This window comes from Brienomyrus brachyistius, chromosome 4 (assembly GCF_023856365.1).
Source record: "Brienomyrus brachyistius isolate T26 chromosome 4, BBRACH_0.4, whole genome shotgun sequence".
Classification (NCBI taxonomy): Eukaryota; Metazoa; Chordata; class Actinopteri; order Osteoglossiformes; family Mormyridae; genus Brienomyrus; species Brienomyrus brachyistius.
In genome coordinates this window covers 11,994,564-12,015,403 of record NC_064536.1, presented here as the reverse complement: position 1 = coordinate 12,015,403, position 20,840 = coordinate 11,994,564, and the positions used below count along the sequence as shown (strand labels likewise).

Genomic DNA, 20,840 nt, shown 5'->3' with positions numbered 1-20,840 from the left:
CCAACAGTGATTGAGATACCCACTCCTCAAGCGTCATCAGTCTAAGCATGCAATATTGCCTGTTAAACTATGCTACAGTGTGTGTATTCAGTCTTCTCATCCCAGCTGTTATCGTGACTCGATTATGTCACTGTCAGTGGTGAACTCGTGAACTCTGCAACAAGAATATTACAAGAATATTTTAAGTATAATTCACGTCTAGATCATAGTTTTATGTTGTCATGTATGCTGTAAGAGGAATATACACCAAATATTATTAGAATATTTATGCATTTCCATGCATTATATCTTTTGTCAGTTGATTACAAGCAAAACCAGTTTTCCTTGTGTGAAATTTATTTTGTTGGTAACTTGGTGGCTCTAGTGAGCGGCTCTGTTCTATCCTTCTTCTAGGTTTGGGGTTTCAAATCCTGCAGCTGCTCTGTATGGGTCGAATCCACATGTTCTCCCCAATGTCACAATGGTTTCCTATAGATCATTGGTTCAAATCCCATAGCTGGTCAAGTGATATTGGACCCCAGAGCCCAATTTGTCAACAGACACTGGCTGACAGTGCTATCCAACCCACCTTTATGTGCTACTTTGGATAAATAAACGTAATAGAATGATTTCCACATCACCTAAGGGTGTGCAGTTAAGCTAACTGTACCCACTGTACGTATGTGCCCTGTGATGGACTGGAACCCTGTCCAGTGCATTCCCCCGCCTTATGTCCTATGCTGTCTGGGATAGGCTCCAGGTCCCCCCTGACCTGGATAATCTGTCAGAAGATGGATGGGTTTTCATCTAATAACAAATGCAGAAGGCTGGTTGAAAAGATTAATGGTTTCTGTACGACTAAAGCATGTACAAGAGTCTTTCTACACCTGAAAAGGAGATCCCTGGAGCTGCCGAAATGGGACAGGAAACTCACAGGTGGTGCAGAGAACTTGAAGAGGGAGGAGCCACGCAGAGCCAGGAACTTGGGGGTGTACATTCGGTCCTGAACGCAGTCCTGCTCTTTCTCCTCCACCCAGCCCATGTAGATGATCTGTCAGACAGAGCAGTACAGCCAGCTGTGACTTTCATTGTTAAAAACTCATATATCCTTTGTGATACTGGTAATAACACAAACTGATCAGCAGTATATTGGTCAATATATAACACAATATACAACAATGCATGATGATATACGATTATAACTACAAATCCCATAATTCCAAGGGGGCATAATTCCAAGGGGGGGGGGGGGGGAACAGTCAAATGATTTAAGCAGAAGGGATGATTTAAGAAGGCGAAAGAGACAGCATTGAGGCAGCTGTGTGATGCATATGAAATTTATATTTGTAATTTATTATGACAGTGTCAGACAGTTGGACATGGTGGCATTCATCATCTCATCCGGCTCCATATGATTCCTGCATCGCTTTGCACACACAGCTGCCAAAAAAATCCAAAGCACTGACAATGGCGTCAGGCAGTGTGTTAACAAGGTGATGTGACACCCTCAGACTCGTCTGAAAACACAGACGTCATTGTTTCCAGCATTGTTACAGCCGCAGCGCTTTGATAATACAAAAGCATACAAGACAGCTAAGGCAGAGGATGCCTGTTGAATGGAGGCTGGAGGGACTTAATTTACAAAAAGCCGTTGGAGATCCTGGGGTTTTCAGTGCTGAGGTAAGAGACCCGTACAGGTTTGGCCCCCGATTTCTGCACGGCCCACGAATCTCAGCACTGTAAAGGTCACGTTGTTGCCCGAGTGAGACACTCCGAAGCGCAAGAGAAGACTCACAAGTGTGAGCCAGAGGACTGAGGATTCCTGGAGAACAGATTCAAAAGGAAGCGAAGGAGTAGAAAATTCAGCTTATTGGTAGATTGTGTCTGAAAGGATTGTGAAACAGAAAAAGAAAAAACGATGCCACCAAGTCGAGTTGCCGTAGCGACGTAACAGGCTTGAACTTCTGCATAGCTATAGGGGCAGCGAGAAACGGTTTCAAGGTTTCACAATCTTGCAATAGATGTACAAATAAGTAATCGGGAGATGAGAAAGAGACAGAAATGTCCATTTCTGATCTCACTATGCTGTTTGCCCGGGAAGAGCAGACGGGGAAGCAGCCTTCAAAGCACCATCTACTACACGGTGTAGGCACAGATGCTCGGATTAGTGCTGTGCTATGGTGTTGCTGTGCAAGCCAGGAAGCTAGGATTCGTATATTTGACCATAAGCTTGAAACGGCCTTTTTAAAAGGAGAGGATGCAGCTGGGATTTAGATTTGCCACCTTATCTGAGACTGACATTGGCGGTGCTCAGTCTAGTGCAGTTATACCAGCCAAGAAAAAAAGATGGCGCCAGACAAAAATGCAGATCAAACTGTTGCAGGAACAGACCTTGTTAGGCTAGGAAATGCGACTACAATGAGAGTATAATGCAGTGCAAGCGCAGGTAGACGATGGTGATGTTTATGCAAGCCCGGTAGAATCAAACTCCTGAGTCACTGCACTAAAGGAGATAACTAGGTAAGAGCTGATGAAAGTTTTTATTTGTGAAAGACTGGGGAATTATATGGGGAAGCTGAAGAATAGGATTAAAATCTCAACAGGCTACAATATTATACAGTAGGCGTGCACTGGATTTACAGTTTGGCTCAGCCATGACAACCATTTGTTACTAGAAATGTAATAGAAATTCGGTCCTTGTCAGACCAAGTTGCACTGTCACTTTGCCATCTGCTGACCTCCTAACAAGAGGCTAAACTGTACTTAATCTGATTGAGAGCCAGCTCTGGTGGAACGGACCTCCCATTCTCAGCCTACCAGTCCAAGGAGAGAAAGAAGGTGAATACCCCAGTGAAGAGGTGAATGCTGAAGCGAAGTCGAAGTTTCAGGTCACTGCACAGCTCAGCGGCAGTGACAGATACTTGGATGGACCTCAGTTTCTGCTAGGTCTCAGAGCAGCGTTCATGGGTTCGGCCAGAAAGGTAAAGATATTCAGAAATGCTGGTTCAACATCATCACAAAACTGTGTGCCGATGCCAGTGCTTAAGTTTTCGGTCTGAAAGAGATTCCAGCACAGCATGTAATCACACCTTCACCAAAATCATCATGAACAGGGATGCACAATATCACATCGTGATATGTGAAATATCCGCAAGTAGTACTGCAATATTTATAAAATACAAAACTGAGACGATACTACCTGAACTAAATTGGTTATACTTGTGGGGGAATAAATACTTAGTAATAACTCAGTTACTACTGAAGTACAAATCACGAACTAATCATGAACATTGCTGTTGCTTAAGATGAAAGATGTGTCATAATTCATTAATGATGAATAAACATGACAACAGCATTTCACTTGTGTTATTAATCATTTGCTCCTTCAATAGTTCCTTAGCAGTTCCTTCAGTACTTCATAAAGGTTTACAGAATAAAGAGATATAGTAACAAATAAAGTAACTGTCTGAGATAAATGATGCGTCGCAATTCATCAATGATGAATAAACATGAGATCAGTATTTTACATGTTATTCATTATTTATTCCTACAGCACTTCCTTCAGTAATTCATAAAGGTTCACAGAATTAAGAGATATACAGTAGTAATAGATATAGTACTTGCTTAAGATAAAAGATGTATGACAGTTCGTATGCACAAATGATGCACAAACATGATGTCAGTTTGTAACTAACACTTTGTGGTTATTTGATACATAAGTAATAGCATAATACTACATTATTTGTGTCCCCTCAAGTAAAGTGTTACCAATAAACTACAGCCAAATAGAACTTTATCTACCAACAGTGTGTGTGAAATAACTTGCCGGTGTTACTGCAAATTGTGTTTCAGTCGCAAAACCGCGCCACCAAATGCAATGTGATAATTGCGCATGTGCATATCACAAGCATGATATGCTGTGCAACCGTGATTATGAATTTCAGGATTCTGAATTTCTAATGTCTACTCGTGCCTTGGTTGAAAATCAATCATATATCAGCCAATAAAGAGCTTTTCAACTTTGAGAAAGAGAAGTTAAAACCAAAATTAAAGCCGCGTGTGACTTACGATAATTTTCTGCAGCTGATGAACATGCAAGTCGGCACATTGCTGCACAACACGTCTCATTTTACGTGGCCGAAAGACGGCAAGACAGCACACTTGAATATATATGGCATGGTGTATAAGAGAAATCATGCACTGTTCAAGCACAATAGATTTCTTAAGGCTTTTCGGAATCTTTTGATTAATGATGAATTAAATGAACGGCGTAAAATGATAAACGCTGCATTCAAACTCAGGCATGAGAGAGAATTACAGCATGTCTAGCATCGCTTTACAGTACTTATGTGAGCAGACGTTAATTGCTAGGAGTCGTCAATAGCCTTATATTTGATAAATGTGACAATGGTTTTTAAGATATTCAGCACAAGGCCCAGAAAGGTCAGAACATCTTGAGAACTCTTACTTAGCCAAGAAGCCAGGGTGATTGCATCAGTTTGGAACATCTGACAGTGTTATACTACAGAGGAGTTTTGATAAAATCATTGAGTGTATTATCTCTGACATACAGTCACTTCCCATACAAGTTGATTATTTTGATGTGTGCTCCCAAGAAGAAGTGCATACATAATGAATGTTTTATTTCATGTCCGGGTTTTTAATGATCTTCATTAATCATACATAAAAGCCTCCCATCAACATAGGCAATTTCAATTATTATTTTTTTTTTTGGTAGCAAATGACAGTATTCACATTATTTACTGCGGAAAATGCTGTGAATCCTGTAGAAAGTTCTTGAAACCAGAATTTAACCAAAGGTGATATGATCTGTTCTGACCTTTAAATTATAACAAAAGATACATTTGGTCATACAACTATTTTTTTTTCCTTGCCTTTTTTGATCATGTTGATCAAATATGCGTCTTTGTTGTAAAAGTCTGCGGACCTTGGATATTAAAACTGCAATGTTTTGTCGAAGTGCTTATCAGTTGTACACTTTTGGCCTGTGGGAGTCTCATGCTCATTGAAGATCTGATGTTATTATGGACTCCCAACTTGCCCAAAGCAGGGTCACACCATTCCAGCAAACTGTACGGGGAAACCAGGGTATGTGGAAAATCGACAGTATCTCAGGGAAAACATACAAACACCATATGTGACCCATCACCACGAAACGAGTTTTGTGGGTGCAGTTCTACAGTTCTGGTACAGTTCTGTACACTGGTTCTGTACACAGTTCTGTACCAGTGCGACTTAAGACTCATTTCGTGGCGACGGGTCACATATGCATAGAAGTGAGTAGAGCCATGGTTCCAGTGGTGTGAATCAGTAGTATTAAGCACCATCCCAGACCCCACATCATTCCAACTGAGAACGTTTTTCTTCTGCTTCAGCAGCTTGGTTGTAGGTTAACATGCACATTTTATACGGCGATTGTAAATCCTGTGTTTTTCGTCCAAACGATTTTTAAATACCTCTAGAATCATTCAGGAAAGATTGCTTGTTCTTATTCTGAGGCTGCAAGGTATCAAGTTCCAGTACCATGGCAAGAATTAGCTTCTTTGTTTTAATTTTACTCAATTATTTAAAAATATATATTTGTTTGCATATGGAGAATTCTCTGAATGTGCTTCTGGCACATCCAGTCAGTCGTCAGACAGTCATCAGACAGTCGTCAGACAGTCGTCAGACAGTCGTCAGACAGTCGTCAGACAGTCGTCAGACAGTCTTAGCTTCCTAAGATCAAATACTGACATATTAGAAGTAGGGACTCGAGTCACATGCCTCGCTGCTTGACTCAGATTCAAGTCACGGATTAGATGACTTGTGACTCGACTCTACAAATAAGATGGAACTTGGACTTGACTCAGACTTGCGTTATTTTGACTCGAGATTTGACTTGCACTTGTCACGGAGTGACTTGGTCCCATTTCTAAATATTAGATGATGTGGCAGGGGGGGAGGGGGGGGAGGGTCTCCAGAGATTCATTTACCAAATAGTGTGTTTATGGTAATGAGATGCTTTGGTTTCACACCTCTTATTGCCCGTTATGATTTTCCAGAGTTCACTCTGCCCCGAACTTGGGAAAATCAGGATGGCCATTTGTTGCTGGTTTCACCAACACAGATTATTTTGATGTAGTTAATTTGGTGTTTTTGGTCTGCTCCCCACAATGTCAAAATAACATGTTTTTTTCATATTGTAGGGACATTTGGTCCCCACAATGTAATGATATACCTGGACCACAGACACACACACGCACAACTTGGTCTTCCTATCTAACTGGGGACCGTCCATTCATTTCTATGGGAAAAACCCTAATCCCAGTCACGACACCCTTAACCCCTACCCAGCCCTAACCTTAACCATAAGCAACCAACCAAAGCACAAGACTTTTGGCATTTTTACTTTTTTTATTGAATTCATGGATTTGTTTTTTATAAAACTGAGCTTATCTAAATGGGGACCTGAAGAAGTGTCCCCTAAAGTAAGGAAGTTTCAGGTTTTATCGCACTTTGGGGACAATTTGGTCCTCAAATGTGATTCATGCAACCCCCCCCCCCCCCCCCACACACACACACACATACTTACAGTACACATGTGTGTGGCTTGACTTTAAATTTGGGAGCTTTTATGCTAATTAAAACCCACAGCTCATTTGTCTTCAATGCCCACATATTAAACTGAGAGCATATTGATTATACCTGAATGGCAGGGTGAGTGATGGTCACTGTTGTACATTACACAGGAATGATTTCCATATTAAATAGTACAGGATGCCCAAAAAATTAAGGTCAGTAATGGAAGAGCCACACCAGTAAACCTAGCACATGCTACAGTATGGCACCAATGGGTAAAACCTGTAAATCAGAATTACTGCTAGGACTGAAAGGACAGCATTCCATTAGCAGGATCTGGCTAATGTCCACAGCTTTGATTAACTGACACGGTTCAGGAATAATATGTGCCTTTATTTTAAATAAAATTTATTGCTTCTGCCATTTACTATTTGGATGCTAGTGGGGGAAAGCGGAACTGGCAGCAAGCTAAGATTTCCTGGGTTTGCTGGATTTAATTCCTGAGTGCATTACAGGCTAATGGATAAGGTATGTGGCTGCTCTTGAACTTATATTAAGGAATAGCAAGGCAGGAGAAGTTAACTGCCATTATTCAATACAATTACCCTGCTGTTCCAGCTGAACAGACTGAGAGGAAACGTCGTTTATTTATTTCACAGGGACTGTCATACATGCATGCAGCTGGCAATTATTACAGTCGTCATCAAATTTAGTAGATTTTACTTACTGCAAAGGTTTTTATAATGGATTTATGTACATATACAGTCAGTAGATATTTGTAAAAGATACGGAAGACTAGCGCTGGCCTAAAATAATGCTTTGTGTGGTATTTATGCCTCATTACTGTCTGCTTCTTACCTGCTGATTTACAGGGAAATTCCTGTTGATCTTCTTCACCTGTCAGAAAAGACATTTTTGTTATTCAGCAACAATAGAATGATAAACAATAGGAATGATTCGACCACTAATCAATACCTGCGACATTCCTACTGCTATATTATTGCACTCTATTCATGTATATACCGTGTTTCTGCCCTCCTATCGTGTCATGTGCACTGTGTGTGTTAATCTGCACTTTACCCTTGTAATGGTGCACATACTGTACAGCCCCCCTATGTCGCGATGACTTGAAAGGCACCCTATGTTGCACCGTGGTTCAGGGGGAACGTACGTCTCATTCCACTGTGTATTTGTGTTTCGCCGGCATGACTTGACTTGACTTGAAGTTAAATGAAATCAATCAATCAATCAATTGAGCTAGTTGTAAAATTTGACATATAGAATGAATGTCCCCTGAGAGGTTTGGGAACTGAAGCAGTTTATATAAAGTAATCCAACATGGTATCCAGTAACTTTTTAAAGAATAGAAGAAATTCTTGTTGTTTTAATTGTGTTGCTGTTAATTTGCTTGTGTCAAATTGTTTTCCTCTTCCTGAGGAAATACACATTTCCTAACCAAGTCAATGGCTTTAAATGTTTCCTTTGACTGGTTGTCAGTAATCTTATGGTTTTATATTTGTCAAATTCCCTTTATATGGTGCAAATTTGTTAAACTTATTTTTAGTGTCAGCAAATAGCATATCAAGATCCACTAATATGAGCCTGCAATGCCACAGTATATATGCTGCAGTTTTATTACTATATGCTACAATTTTATTAAGCTTATATTAAGTGGCAGCTGATAGCTTGTCAAGCTTGATTAATAGGAGCTTGTAATTAATTAAGCAGATTTACTAATGTGTTTCTTATGGACTAGCAAAGATACTGTTCTGTACCTGTGAATTATGTAGCCTGTAAATGATAGAACATTTATAGAGTGAAATATGCTTTGTTCTGTTTGCTTGTTATCGTGTTGAAATCATCCAGTTAAATAACTGGAACCCAGCCCACACATGTTTAGAGCGTCTTGTTCTAACAGCTTCACACCAAATACCATCATCACAGTTGCAATGTTCACTAGCAGTAGTTTAATATTATAACATTTTTTGGGATATATTAGTAATATATGAGTCCCCATTTATCAAAGTAACTCAGCCATAAAATTCAATCTCTGCCTTGTGTTTTTGTCTGTATATATGAGGAAGCTTGTATTTATTAAGGAAATCGTGTTTAAAAAGACAATGGTAACGACAATATTTCCACCAGGACATTTTATATTCATGACACCGACACACTTTCTCTGCCTCTTGTTTATAATGCAGGTTTTAATATCACTCTCATAAAATATATGCAGAACTTCCTGGCTACTCGTATCTGGATTAAGTGGCACATTCTGAAGCACAGATTATAAGCACATTACATAAGGAGGCTTACGGATGGGGAGAAGAGGATCGTGCTTTTTATACATACATTGTGCTTTGTGAGAGCAGATATATTAGCTGCTATTGCTTGAAGCCAGTCTAAACAGTCGTCGGCGGAGGGGAACTGGATCACACCACTGGCAGACCCCGTCCACCGCGATGACTTGAAAGGCGTTTTTTCTAAGGGAAGAGGACAATGCAGTACTGCGGGTAAAGAAAGTCTTGAGGCAGTTTCAGGACGGAATGCAACAGCCATTAAAATACACCGAATGCACGTCGAATGAATGAAGCCCTGCAAAAAGCCGATCTCATGCCGCTTGGCATTTTCGAAAGCCATATTCCGATTGGTCTTTTAATTAATTCTCCTACTCGTTACAATAGATGACCATTTCTAATAAAATGGTAACTATTTTGGTCTGAAAAGCATAACGGCATTTAGAATTTATGCTCACATGTTCAGAATAATGTAATACATGGATTTCATTTTGGTTTTAATAGATAGATGCTGAGGGCAAAATTAAATTGCAAAAGACAGTCGTGCTGTGTCTAATATATTTATCAATATCTTTGAAAGGGCAGAATGCAGCTTGTTATGTGCATCCCTGGTTTGGTAAGCAGCAATAAGCTGGCATCTACTGTTTAACTAAAGTCTGGGGTGTCGCAGACAGCACATAAACAGACATATTCTGGGTCTTCTTAAGCCCTGGGGAGTGGATGGGTTGCTATAATATTTTTATGTTTGTGAGATTACCGTGTCTTTGGTCAGAGAACTCAAAAATTCCCTAAAACTAACTAAGCATGTTGCACGTTTAGTTATCACGTACTTTTATCCAAAGATACTGTACACACTTTTGTTTTGAGAAGACTCGATGAGATGATACTTCAAGCATTTGGGGTTAATGGCCTCGCTCAGGGGCCCAACAATGAAATCACTCCACCCAACCCTGGGATTTGAACCAGCAAACTCAGGCTCATAAGCACAGGGCCTGCACCTGCTGAGCCACATACTGCAGTTGTTTTGGCTGCAAGGTGAACCAGAATTTATAAATTGCCCATAGGATGTGCCTCTGCGGGGCGGCATGGTGGTGCAGTGGTCAGCACTGTTGCCTCACACCTCTGGGACCCGGGTTCGAGTCTCCGCCTGGGTCACATGTGTGTGGAGTTTGCATGTTCTCCCCATGTCGTCGTGGGGTTTCTCCTCCGGGTACTCCGGTTTCCCCCCCATAGTCCAAAAACATGCTGAGGCTGATTGGACTTGCTAAATTGCCTGTAGGTGTACATGTGTGAGTGAATGGTGTGTGAGTGTGCCCTGCGATGGGCTGGCCCCCCATCCTGGGTTGTTCCCTGCCTCGTGTCCATTGCTTCCAGGATAGGCTCCGGACCCCCCGCGACCCAGTAGGATAAGCGGTTTGGAAAATGGATGGATGGATGGATGGATGTGCATCTGCATTCACCCATTGATAGACATGGTCTTGTCTATGGGGTCTCCTACCCTGCCCCTGTGTTTCCTTGGATATGCTCCAAGGTCACCACTCGCCATAAAACTGGATAAGCAATTATGGAACATGGATAGAATACTGCTTAATCTATGAAACATTGCTTCACAAATTTTATTGTAAACTGGCCTCTCGTTGTACTCTGGTAGTTAATCGTCAGCACTTTCCATTGATTTCTGAAACCGATTATGATTTGGTTTTCCTGTTTACCATTTACTGTTTAGTGCATTAAACCCATTCAAATCTTATGAAATTTAGAGAGGAAGCCGCCCATCTTCCAATGACTTATTCATTTTTGAGGGTGGAGCTTATCTCACACATCACAGAGGAGAGGAGAGGTCATGGGTAGACAGCTACAAACATTGTGAGCAATTTAGCAAGAGCAACAAAAAAACTCAAAAAAATGTCTTTGGGCTGCAGAAGAAAACCAGACATCTGATAAAAGTGATTCTAGAGCAAAAAAAAAAACAACTCAGAAATCATGATGTTGAAGCAGAAGAGTATAGTTGTAATAAAAAAATATATCAATGAAATAAATGTTGTCTTACTAGTGCTCTTAGCAGTAAACATGTTTTCACTTCAAGTATGTATTAATTTTTTTTATATTTATAACTCAGCAAAGCACTGCTGAATTTCAAAGAGAATTTAACAAGACAAGAATCAATATATTTGATACGCAAAAAGGTATATTTTCCCACTATTTCTGTTTTCTACATTACATTTTACCTCACAATCTGAAGCTTCACAAGTGTTGTTTAACAGACTTTTTAAACCTTTCAAAATGCTTTCTCAGACTGGGCTAAAATCTCTCCAGACGTATTGGCAGATGGTTCACTGTGACAGGAAAATGAACAGCTGCTGACACTATTCATATTACAATTAGAATTGTATTTGTGCATCTTTGTGAGTCTCTGTGAGATTTCTGTGACTACCATGCCAACGAAACTGAATAGGCCCGAGTCACATCTCTATCGGTGGAGCCTCGCATTTAGCTGCTGAACAATCCCATTTGTTTCTCGCACTGTACAGTTAGCCGAAAGCACAGGCAACTCATTTTCATAAGTATTTTCATCTGCCAAACCCAAAGCCCCTGCACGCTCACCTGCAGACGTCGGAGCCCGGGATGTACTGGGACAGGCGTGAGTGTAGCAGGGGGAATCAGCCGCAGATCCACCCACCGCTTCTCCACCGCAGCCCTGGGGACGTCGGCCAAGACGAGCAGGACAACGTGTCCTGGAAGGTAGGGCAAGCGTCAGCCCTTCAACACTTAAGTCTATCCCTTCAAATTTGATTATTTATAACTACAACTATAAAAATGCCTCTGTGACCCTCACCTGGAATATCAACTACAAAAACACTTATCACATCCGTAATTAGCACGTATTAACATAACTCTTAGTCCTAGTTCTAGCTCTGAATCTTACCTGTGATACAACCTGCAATTTTTATTGTCATTGAATGTAATGTAACACAATGTAGTGGAGTCATTTGGATACTTCCTCTGACATTCTTTGCACTGCTAGTGCTTATTGTCATTTATTATTTACCTGAATGTGTTTGCTGTGCTAATGTAAACCAGCAATATCCTTTTGGATTAATGAAACATCAGTGATCCATCCATCCATCCATCCATCCATCTGTCCAGCTGTCTGCACATCCATCTGTCCATGTATTTATCTGTCTGTCCATCTGTCTGTCCATTCGTCCAACTGTCCGCCCATCCATCCATCCATCCTTCCATGTATCTATCTGTCTGTCTGCACATCCATCTGTCCATGTATTTATCTGTCTGTCCATCTGTCTGTCCGTTCGTTCCACCTGTCCACCCATCCATCCATCCATTTATCTATCTGTCTGTCTGCACATCCATCTGTCCGTGTATTTATCTGTCTGTCCATCTGTCTGTCCGTTCGTCCACCTGTCCGCCCATCCATCCATCCATCCATCCATCCATCCATCCATCCATCCATCCATCCATCTATCCGTCTGTCTGTCTGCTTCAGCAGGCTTCTGTCATGTGAAAAAGGACAGACAATGCAGCAGTATGAGCTGCCCCAAATCCCACACTTCTGCTATCATTATCAGAGTGAGTCAGGGTCCTTGGCGGGGGGGCAGGGGGGGCTTACTCAGAGTTCCGCGCACGGATCAGGCTAACATTGACTGGACATGGCCGAAAAGGGCAAGGTCTGCCCCAAAAACGATGAACTGCCCTGCAAGGTCTGCCCCAAAACGATGAACTGCCCTGCAAGGTCTGCCCCAAAACGATGAACTGCCCTGCAAGGTCTGCCCCAAAACGATGAACTGCCCTGCAAGGTCTGCCCCAAAACGATGAACTGCCCTGCAAGGTCTGCCCCAAAACGATGAACGTTTTTTTGTCTGTTCACGCAATAACTGTCAAACAAGCCTGATTTATTATTTTCCCTCTGCGTATTTTCTCTAAATATTCAATGCTGTTCTGGTAGAAAGATACACATATTAATACATAAATAAATATTTTTTAAGTTTAAAGTACAATCAGGGCAAATTCATGCTCTGCATATTTTCCCGACCACATCAGATGTTTAACAATCTACTGTAATTTACCTTGACTTCATCTTACATATTCTATGCAGTATCATGCTAATAATGTAAAACTGCAGCAGTTTCAGTTTTTGGCCCAGTTTTATAGATGCGCCAAAGTAAACTACATGCATCTTATTTTAGCGTCTGGTAAAAGAGGAGCATCACTGCACACGGTCAGTCGATGAGTTCCCCATTGCACCTGTTGGACACTGTATAATGCAATAAGATGCACAATTTAGCTTATTAGAGAAGACTTTCTTCTGATAAATGCAGTGAAAAGGGGCTAAAAATCAGCGCCGTATGTAATGGGAACTGAATTATCCTTCTTAAGCTTCCTTAAGTTTGTCTTGTTTTAAGTTTTTTTGCAGTGAAATGGTTAAAATGCATGAGAATATGGGGGGGGGGGGGGGGGGGGGCAATTGCAGAGAGCTGTTGCTGGAAATTTGTGTGGCGCTACTATAGATCATGCCTTCCATATTCAGAAATGCTTAACAAATCAATAATGAATATTAATTCACTCTAGAAGTCATAGGCTGGTTATGCTGTAAATGTGTGACGCATTAAAAAGTACCCGTGTTGTTGGGATGATAGTTTAAGTGCAAGCCGCTGTCACACAGGGGCGACGACGTCCCACTGCTCTGGTCACTGGGTAAACCTACAGGAGGCAAGAACAGTCACAGTCCACAGTCAAATAACCATCTGTTCTGTAATCTTCATTCAATAAATGCCATTCAATTGCCGCCACCCCCCCCTTCCCCCAGTTATCACCATTATGTTAAGTGCATTGGTTCAGAATGAAACTATACTTGACTTTTGTTTAGTAATTGAGGGTCCTCAACATATTTCTCTTTTATATCTGCTTTTTGACATTTTGCATGATTTGCAAGCAACAAGACAAGTAATTCAGTAGAGGTAGATCCCAAACTTAATAACTCTGAACGCATATTTCAGTACAGTAAATTCTGTTAATTTCATTAATGATCACAGAAGCAATCAGAACTTTTCGTTTCATGGCAAATACTGCTTGCTGCTATGTCGGCTGCAGTAAAACAAAAGCGAACAAAATAAAACTTCGGTTAGCATGGCTGTGGACCGCGATCCTTATATGTTTCCTGAAGTTTACACTGTTTCATTCTCTGTGCTCTTATCATAGCATCGTAACCGCATGCTAACTGCCTGCTAGCGTTAGCTGACGAGCACATGTGTTGTCCAGTAACGTACATGTGCAATCTTCACAGAGTGGCAGTTTCAGGAAGGCTGGAGTCTTCTTCAAGAAGGAGGACGGTCAACGTCACTTCCTCCCCAGCGTTTCTCAAGACCTGAACCTTGAAACAAAATACATCAAAAGGAGGGGAGTACATGGCGTATTAACATTAAATATGCTTTGATTTCCACTTTTCCACTATTACATTCAACATTCCCTCTGAAAAACCATCAATGTGTCAACCAGGGGGTAACTGGCAATCCTTTTGCGATTTATGAAAATACAAAGTGCCTGTCCCTTCTTTGGATACCCATCTACTAGACACTAGGGGACCTACGTGGACAATTGTGAAATGCCCTTTTAACAGCGACGCGAGGGGAAGTCACATACTTTCAAATATTTGAAAAGCGGGGAAGTCATTTTTCAAATATCAGACCTGCCCCGTACACAGCAGCGCTTGAACAGCCGTTTATAAATCACGGAATTGTCTGCAAAAGTAACGAGTTGGTATATTTGTCCGATTGCACAAATGTCCACATTCCTCGGCCGGTGACGAGCTAATATACTTATGCCAAAACACCAAAGTTCACATCTTCTATCAGTGCTCCTCAGTTTCATAATTTACTTATGCTGACTTGAATGCCTTCATTCCTGTCTCAGCCCTTACACTGATAGCGATTACGGATGAATTAAGCATAGCCCCAGTTCCTCTGCGCTTATATGCTAATACAATTTGAATGGTCCTTCTAAAGCTCATTTATATGCACATGTGATCCACACTCCAGGGAAATGTTCAATGCATCTCAAAGCATAACAGTCAGCACAGAGCTGGACATTGTTGGCCCCATGAAGTACTTGATCTTGAAAGGGTGTTGAGATACAATGCCCCATGTAATTAGTATGCTTGGCATTATGCTAAACATCTTTAACAAGCACTAGCTACCTCTGTTACATAGTTGAACAAATAGATCGTTATCCTTTAAACGCTTCTTTTGCTGAGGTTAAACGTAAATAATCACTCCTGTATGATATAAATGGGAAGCGAGGTATGATTAATATCTTGGCAAATTATACGTTTACCTTTGATAGTCTCGCAGCGTTTAATTATTTGTGGATTTCCCCTGCAAATTTTCCATAAAAATGAGCATATACACTCAGCTGTATTTTAGCGAATCTTAACTTGCAATAACATTACGAGCTGACTCTCCATAATATATATAATATATATATAATGTATGTATCGTATATATAATGTAAATATCGTATATATGCATTATATATTGTATATAAACTACCAGTTGGTTTTGCACACGCTGAGATTTTCTATATTTGCATATTATTCACTTAGCATTTACTAAAAATACACTCAAAATCCTTTCATAACAAATAATTTTACGATATGTTCACCATTTCAGTGCCTTTATGAGCAAGAAAATGTCACATCTTTGATTCATCAAAGTAACCTCCTCTAACAGTCATAACAGCAGAGAACATTTGAGGACAGTTAGCTAGTGCATTTAATGTTAAAGGGCAGCCTAGAATGTGACTGTGCCATCACCACCCAACCAGTTAATAGGATGTCAGACACATTGTTACATAATCTTTCCATGTTATAAAGGAAACACTTTATTTGACTTATATTCTCATTTGTAGTTGTTCATTCAACTTTCCGATGCTGAACAAGAATAAAAAAATAGCAGTTTATGAAATCAATGGAGAAGAGGCAAAAACCTGTGGTGTACAAAGCTTGGTTTGTGTGTTGTCTGTGTATATACATATATACATATTAGATATATTATACTGACTCCCCATTATATGACTTAGCATGTGCTGTTTCCCAACAACATTACAGCTAGAATGGATTTCCTAGCAATGCACAGTGACCGATGCTGTCCAGTGTACAACCACCCTCATCTCACTTAAGATCAAGAGAGGGGGCACACCTTCACAGACTGTACACTGTTAAAGAATCCTTATTTTTTATTCATTTCTCATAAATATGCGACAGTGAATGAACTCAACTACAGCACAATAGTGACAACAATTTCATGATCCCTGCGGGAAAATTGTGTTTTTGTTCATCCCGTCTTGTTCTCGATGAGACACACAGGTACTTATACAGGTGAGAGCGACCTTGGGGGGCCGGGGGTCACTGCAGAGGGTCAGCTGGCGTGCAGTGCCCCTGGCATTAGGGGGTTAAAGGCTTTCCTCAGGAGCCCAACGGTGACATCACACTGTCAGCCACGGAATATGAAGATATGAACAGGTAACCTTTCAATCACAAGCAGAGAGTCCCAGCCCAGAGACTCACACACTACCCCAAGGGTATGAAAGGATATAACATATAAAAAGAGAAAAATTAATGCAATATATTTTTTCTTTGATGATTTTGAGCTGACTGTGTTCCCCTAAAGCAATAAGGAAATAGAATTCCCCCCACCTCAACCAAGAGGGTTACATATACATCCCCACAATGTCACACAAAGGCTGGGATGGTTTACACCTGGAAGCGGATCTGACTGGTAAACATTTCTCACAGTGTTAATCTCATTTAGCAAACAGTGTTCAGCATATTCAGCTGACAAAGAGGCTGGTACATGGTAAATACTTTCCTGGCTGTTTTCTGTGTGGTGCAGAACAATTAGCTAGAAATTAATGAACACTCATCAACACCATGTAGATGCGTGAACATATATATGCACACACACACGCACACACACACGCACGCACACACACACACACACACACACACACTATTATAACTTAATTGTACAAGACATTAACTAGGTTACAGATCAGTCAGGGAGATACGGTAAAAACCTTTCCTATTAGTGCTGAACAACACTGGTCATTACCTCACAATACTAATAATCATCCATTTCTTAATGTCATTAGAGGTTGTGAATCACATCTTCCTTCTGGCTTTTATGTGGCTGCAATACTGAAATATTCATTTACTATTTCAGAAATTATACAAGGAGCTGTATGGGACAGTGTCTGTGTTTGCATGCATAGTGTACTCACCACTTCAAAAACAGGAGACTTTAATGGTGAAAAATATGCTCAGAATATTGACACTTTTACGGAATCTAAAGAGATATATTCAATGTTAAATACTGCAATATAGACTGTATCAGTTGATAACAATTCATCCTTGGGCAGTGGAACTGTCATGCATTAAAAATGGAGAAGGGATTCTCATACATACAGGTATAAAAAGGCACAGATTCAATTTATAACCCACAAGCAGGACCTGCCCCTGGGCTTGGGGGAATTGGGGTTGCCCCTTGTTTATAACCACACCGAATGTGTCGAAAACTTGTGGGTGGATCCCAGCAAGGGCAGGATGGGCAGTTGCCCCAGGCATGATCGTTCAAGGGGCGCCACAGGGCACCAGTTGATAAGCACGCCTGCACATCTGAACAGCTGGCTCAGATTTCGCCCAGGGCACTAGCGTGGCAGAACCGCCGCTGTGTACATCATACCCACTCTTGACATCATGCCACAATTGCGTGTTGCTTGCAACATACATGTAATGATATTTGATAACCTTAAAAACTTACCCAAAATCACTCAACTAAGTTTGACATTATCCGTCATCAAATGAGATAACTGTGTTACTGACACGAACATTTAAATATTCTGTCACCAATTCACCTGAATGTTTTTTGTTGTAACATGAGGATTACCCACATGACCACAAGATGAATCTGAACACAAAGATTTCAGGCCAGACATAAACTTCAAACCCTGCATCTTTGTAGCAAAGTCATCATCTGCTTAAGTACTATTATACTCGAAATTCATATCTAATCTTTGTAATATTTCCTGCAGTTTCTGAATCCATAATGCTGTGCATGCAATGAGCATTTACGCTTTACTGAATGCAGTTGACTGGATAATTTTATTAGGGAATCTATTCCATAATTGACAAGCTATGAAAAACAGGGATTCATGGGTAATTACCAAGTTATTGGTAAGAAGAGCTTAGCCTCAGACTCCAAATGAAGCTCAATCGCACCCAATGCTGATCTAAATCCAGCACTTTAAACCTGTCCTCAAGCATCTGTCTCAATTTATTGACCTTATAAAACAGAATGATGTTAGGGGATGCTTAATAACATTTTATTTACATCTAAAGTAAATTAAATTGCAAGCTCAGGTTCTCTCTTGGAATATAAATGGTAATGACGGATAAAGTGCACCAATGAAGAACCAGTCTTTCATTCTTATACAACTAATCTGTTTCTCAGCCTGTCTGGAACAACGTCATTAAACAAGCATTGCCTTCAATATCATGTGACAGTCATGCAACTCCATGACTGACATCAATGAACGGAGAACAGGAGAGCGGTATCCAATCAGCATTGCAGTTTCATTCATGGAAAGATGTCAACTTATGTCATAGGGCTTCCCTTTTCTTGGGGAAAATTTATTGTTTCTGCAGCCCCACTGAAAATGTTACCCCCCCCCCCCCCCCCCCCCCCTCACCAAAAAATAAATAAATAGCTAGTGAGCAGAGTGAGGAGATCCTAGCTAACTAGATGGTTAGCGGGACATGCATGTGAACGGCACCTTGTAAATAAGGAATGCGATTATTTAATAGCTACTGCAGTGACTGTTTGTGGCCAATCAAGGGCCCCCAGATCAGAGGGACCCCACAGGAATGCGTGATCTGAGTGGTGGTAAACGTCGGCACTGCCCTTTTCACATATGCTACGATGGGGTGCCTGGTTTGATTCCTGCCACAGCCCATTATCTGTCTATGGGGAGAGACTCAGAGAAAAGGAATTGGCTTGAGTTCTGTTCGGTATCTGGATTCCTTTCCGTCTCGTCGCTCTGGAGAGACGTTTTTCAGTCAGCTGGGCACCTACTGAGCTGGTAGTGGAAGCAAGCTGACGGCATTCCCATTCCAAGCGTTACCCGATACAGCCGGTGGAGCCAAAATAAGTGGGTGGTTGACAGCATGCACATCAGGAGAAGAAATTCTGCAAGTTCTGATCCCACCTGGACTGGCATGGGTGCTGTGCATGGAGGGGTAGACCTGCAATTAATTGCCCATTTCAGTGTGGGTGAAAAAATTTTTTTTTTCCTTTTTTCTTAATCAGCATCCTTTGAATATGAAAGGCACCTTTATCAGCCAGATGCCAATGTAATAAGCTGAGCCTCATTCATTATATCCACATGCAAACAAGCAAGCTTATATTCAGCAACCTGGCAAATTTTACCGAATATAGAATCAAAGGCATGATCATGCATTATTTTTGTTTTTAAAAATGGCCTAAATTTAAAGGCGAGATAATTTGAGAGCTATTGATACACTATTTGTTCTATTTTTTTTTTTCTTTTTAAGTAGCAATTTGTAGCAATATCAAGAAAAACAATATTACAGTAATACTGTAATACAATACATTTTCCAGAGTGCTCATATCAAATCATGTGATTTGCAAATTAGAAATTAAATTGTTTTGAATTTCAATGTAATGAAATCCAATCCTGGAGGCTACGGGCACAAGGCAGGGAACAACCCAGGATGGGGCACCAACCCATCACAGGGCACATTCACTCACAGACACACACCTATGGGCAATTTGGTAGCTCCAATTAACCTCAGTATGTTTTTGGACTGTGGGGGCTGGAGAACCCGGAGGAGTCCCCACGATGACAACATGCAAACTCCACACACGGATCCACGGCAGAGACTTGAACCCTGGTCTCAGAGGTATGATGCAACAGTGCAAACCACTGCACCACCATGCCACTCCCCAAATTCAGATATCTAAACAATTTAAACAATGTAGTATTATAATGGTTCTCTCATGTATTTAACAGAACATGACAGCAGTTACATGCACTAGGGATGACAAAGGGGCACATCAATCTGCCTACCAAGTTGATTTACTGATGTACTGATTTTGATACTGGGAAATCCTCAATTTTTTGACGTCTCAAATATCCAGTCCTTGCACCACATTCTTCCTCTGAACAGACTGTCACCTCAGAGGGAGCGCCAACACAAACAATCAGCATACAGAAGTTCTAAAAGCCCACCGAGACTGAATGGATACAGGCCAATCTTGTTTGATATTTGCATGGCTAATGCTTATAAACTGGACGCTGTGTATCATTTGATATACTGTTTCATTAAATGTGTTTAAGCCTTACTTACAGAGGAAGGTCAGCATTTCTACACTGAGATGCATTAACGGGTATCTAAGCAGCATTAATAACAAGCATTAGGCATGTTATATATTATGTGTCTGTCGTTTTAACAACCTAAAGTTTTGCAGTTAGGATTACTGCATATGTATAGCATATGCTAGGGGCAGCTTTTGGATCAAGTGCTTAATAAAATTTGACTTTGCAACAGAAATGCTACTGGCTAATTAACTGCATTCATGCCAATTATTTTTAAATGCCATGATTATCTAGAAACATTGAAGTCAAGGGAAAAGTCTGTTATTTTTAACGTCAGACAGCTTGTTCAAGAAAATCTAAAATAAAATGATGCACTTCCACCAACCAGACTTTAACATACACAATTTCGCTGTTGCTTAATTTCTCTGCAGGTGCTGTTCAAATGTTATGTACAATTTTATATACGATTTAGATGTTTGTTTTATCTTAATTGCAAAAGCAAACATTGATTGCATTATGAAACCCCATTAAATGTGGAAAAAAATGCTCCACCTAATTCTAGATACGAAAGACACAATA

At 40.7% G+C, this 20,840-nt stretch overlaps 1 protein-coding gene across 1 annotated transcript in view; it reads right to left on the bottom strand.

Moving 5' to 3' along the window:
• Positions 1–20,840, bottom strand: part of sntg1 (syntrophin, gamma 1) — a 159,581-nt gene that overhangs the window by 26,633 nt on the left and 112,108 nt on the right. Inside the window, 8 exon segments of the mRNA XM_049010264.1 lie at positions 914–1,030; positions 7,420–7,458; positions 8,911–9,000; positions 9,002–9,041; positions 11,460–11,591; positions 13,493–13,574; positions 14,141–14,198; positions 14,200–14,244. Of these exon segments, the coding sequence (XP_048866221.1) occupies positions 914–1,030; positions 7,420–7,458; positions 8,911–9,000; positions 9,002–9,041; positions 11,460–11,591; positions 13,493–13,574; positions 14,141–14,198; positions 14,200–14,244 (603 nt within the window).